The 2,644-nt window shown below is 21.6% G+C and overlaps 1 protein-coding gene across 1 annotated transcript in view; it reads left to right on the plus strand.

Moving 5' to 3' along the window:
• Positions 1-2,644, plus strand: part of LOC101510693 (flavonoid 3'-monooxygenase-like) — a 10,869-nt gene that overhangs the window by 7,587 nt on the left and 638 nt on the right. The window contains exon 3 of the mRNA XM_027330988.2: positions 2,431-2,644. This exon is cut by the window's right edge and continues 638 nt beyond it. Within this exon, the coding sequence (XP_027186789.1) occupies positions 2,431-2,644 (214 nt within the window). The remainder of the gene's footprint in view (positions 1-2,430) is intronic.

The raw sequence follows: 2,644 nt of genomic DNA on the forward strand, positions 1-2,644 counted from the left end.
TATATATATATATAAGAATTAACTAAAAGTAATGTTCCTTCAACAACATCATATTTGATAAATAATTTTTTTAAATCAACGGTTGGATATCGAAATTAATATTATATAGATAATATCTCTAAATTTTAACACTAGTTTATAATTATTATCTATGTGGACAATATATATAACGACAACGTTGTAATTGTATATAACATTAATTTTTAAAATATCTTAATAGCATATAAAATAATCATAAATGAATGCTAAAATATGTAGATATAGTTTATGTGATAGTAATTTTTAATACAACATTGATTTTTTTAAAATATTTATCTTGTATAATGTTATTAAATAGATTAATGTAGATAATTTATGTGAGTGTAATTTTATCTCTCATCTAAAATAGCTTTTATAAAAATGTAACGATAGAAGCTTTGTAACTTACTATTATTAGCTATTATAAATAGCTTTAAAAATATTATTTTTAGCTTTAGATTTAATTTATAATTAACTTTTAGCTGTATAACTTACTAGTATATACACTCCTACTAAAAAAAAAATGGTTAATTTATTGACACCTATAAAATTTTCGTTCAAATATTTTTTGTATCAAATTGCATTGCCAAAATAACAAATAATTATCGTTTAAATATTAAAGTTGGTTTTAAAATTCTAAAGTAAGCATCTAAAATTTTTTATTTTTACAAAATAATCAATTAATTCAATTTAAAGTGTGTCAAGATCTTAATTTATTATAATAATTGAAATGTTAGTTCACGTTAAACAATTATCATATCACTGTTTTAATTTTCGAAATGGTTTTAGGTCAATGTTTTCATTTTGTTTCAATTCTTTTCTAACACTGACGGCGACGCCTAATCTGAAACCCGACTTAGAACTAATTTTCTTTCAATCATTTGCTTAAGCTTACTGCAATGGATATTTTATCAAATATTTAATGAGTAATCCACTAAATTATTATTTTTCTTTATATTTAATATTTAATGAATAATCCATTAAATTATTCTATAAATTATAAATAGTTACAAACGTGTCTAACTTTATTAAATTAATTTTTTTTAAATTTAAATCGTCAAATTAATTTTTATATTTAACTATTTAATGTTTTTTAATTTTAAAAACATACTATCAGTTTGGTCTTTATATTTAGTTATTTATATACTATCAATTTAATGTATAACATACTTTTATAAATATTAATATGAACAAAATTTGATAAAGATCTTTTTACAATATTTATAATTTTAAATACCTAAAGTCAAGAACGACTCACACCTCATCCAAAGACTAATTGTAACTAAATTTCAAAAAAACCTTTTAGCCCAAATTCATAAAGAGCAACATATTGAGCTTTATTTTATTAGTCCAAGCTTAACTATTGGTCCTCATCTTAATGTCGACCAACTTGCCAGGATTTTTGGGGTACTTTTTAACTTTTCCCTTGTGAGACCCTATGAGATTTAGGGGTGTGCAAAAAAATATAATTATTTAGATTATATTGATAAATGGAATCCCACAGTACTATAAAAAAATAAAATTATTTAAATGATTCATGAATTGAACCACATATTTAAAACAATTCAATTAATTAAATTAAATTTAAAAACTAGTTTAATAATTTTAAATTTTTTTAACTTCAATTAAAACTTTTTTCTTAAAAAAATATTAGAAATATCGAAACTATTTTTTTCAAAAACAAAATTAAATAATTATTTTCTTAAAAAAATTTTGAAAAAAAAATCGAAAACATTTTTTTCTGAAAATTAAAAAAAAAAGCGAAACTTTTTTCTTGAATTTTTTATATTTATTTTTCTCAAAAAATAAATCGAATATTTTTTGCAAAAGAATTTCGACATTATTTTCTTGAAAAATTTTTACATTTATTTTTCTCGAAAAAAAATTGTTTTTTATCAAAACAAATTCAAAATTATTTTTTTGAATAACTATTTTGAATTTGATTTTAACTAATTTTTTTTTTTCAAAATATTAAACTAATTTATATTTATAAATCGGTTCAAAACTAAACTAAACTTAATTTAAAAATAGTTTTCAATAACTGAATCAAACCATTAATGTGGTCCAATGTAATTTATTTTTTGCACCATGAACACCCATTTCTAAGATACCAAATAGACAAACACATTTGTGTTCTTGTATTAAATAGAATAGTGGGTGTCATCTATTAATATGACATGTTTGGTTTAATTTGAGAATGATTTTCATGCATTCACATAATCACACATTTATTAATTTGAAATGTCAGAAAGAAAAAAAATCTATTAATTCACATTTGAATTTATATTTGGGACTCAATTTTTAGTTATATCTAATATAAGCCAAAAAATAAATCATTGTAGGAAATCTATTTTTAAGATTGAACACATTTTACATAACATTTTTATTTATGTTTTTTTTTTTCTTGTCAAGAATATGTTTGCGGCTGGGACAGACACATCGTCAAGCACCACTGAATGGGCCATTGCAGAATTGCTCCGAAATCGAAGAATTCTAGCCAAAGTCCAACAAGAATTGGACCTGGTTGTTGGACGAGACAGGTATATAAAAGAAGAAGATTTACCTAATTTAACATATTTACAAACATTGATAAAAGAAACCTTTCGTTTACACCCACCAACACCTC

The sequence above is a fragment of the Cicer arietinum genome, chromosome 5 (genome assembly GCF_000331145.2).
Source record: "Cicer arietinum cultivar CDC Frontier isolate Library 1 chromosome 5, Cicar.CDCFrontier_v2.0, whole genome shotgun sequence".
In the NCBI taxonomy this organism is placed as follows: Eukaryota; Viridiplantae; Streptophyta; class Magnoliopsida; order Fabales; family Fabaceae; genus Cicer; species Cicer arietinum.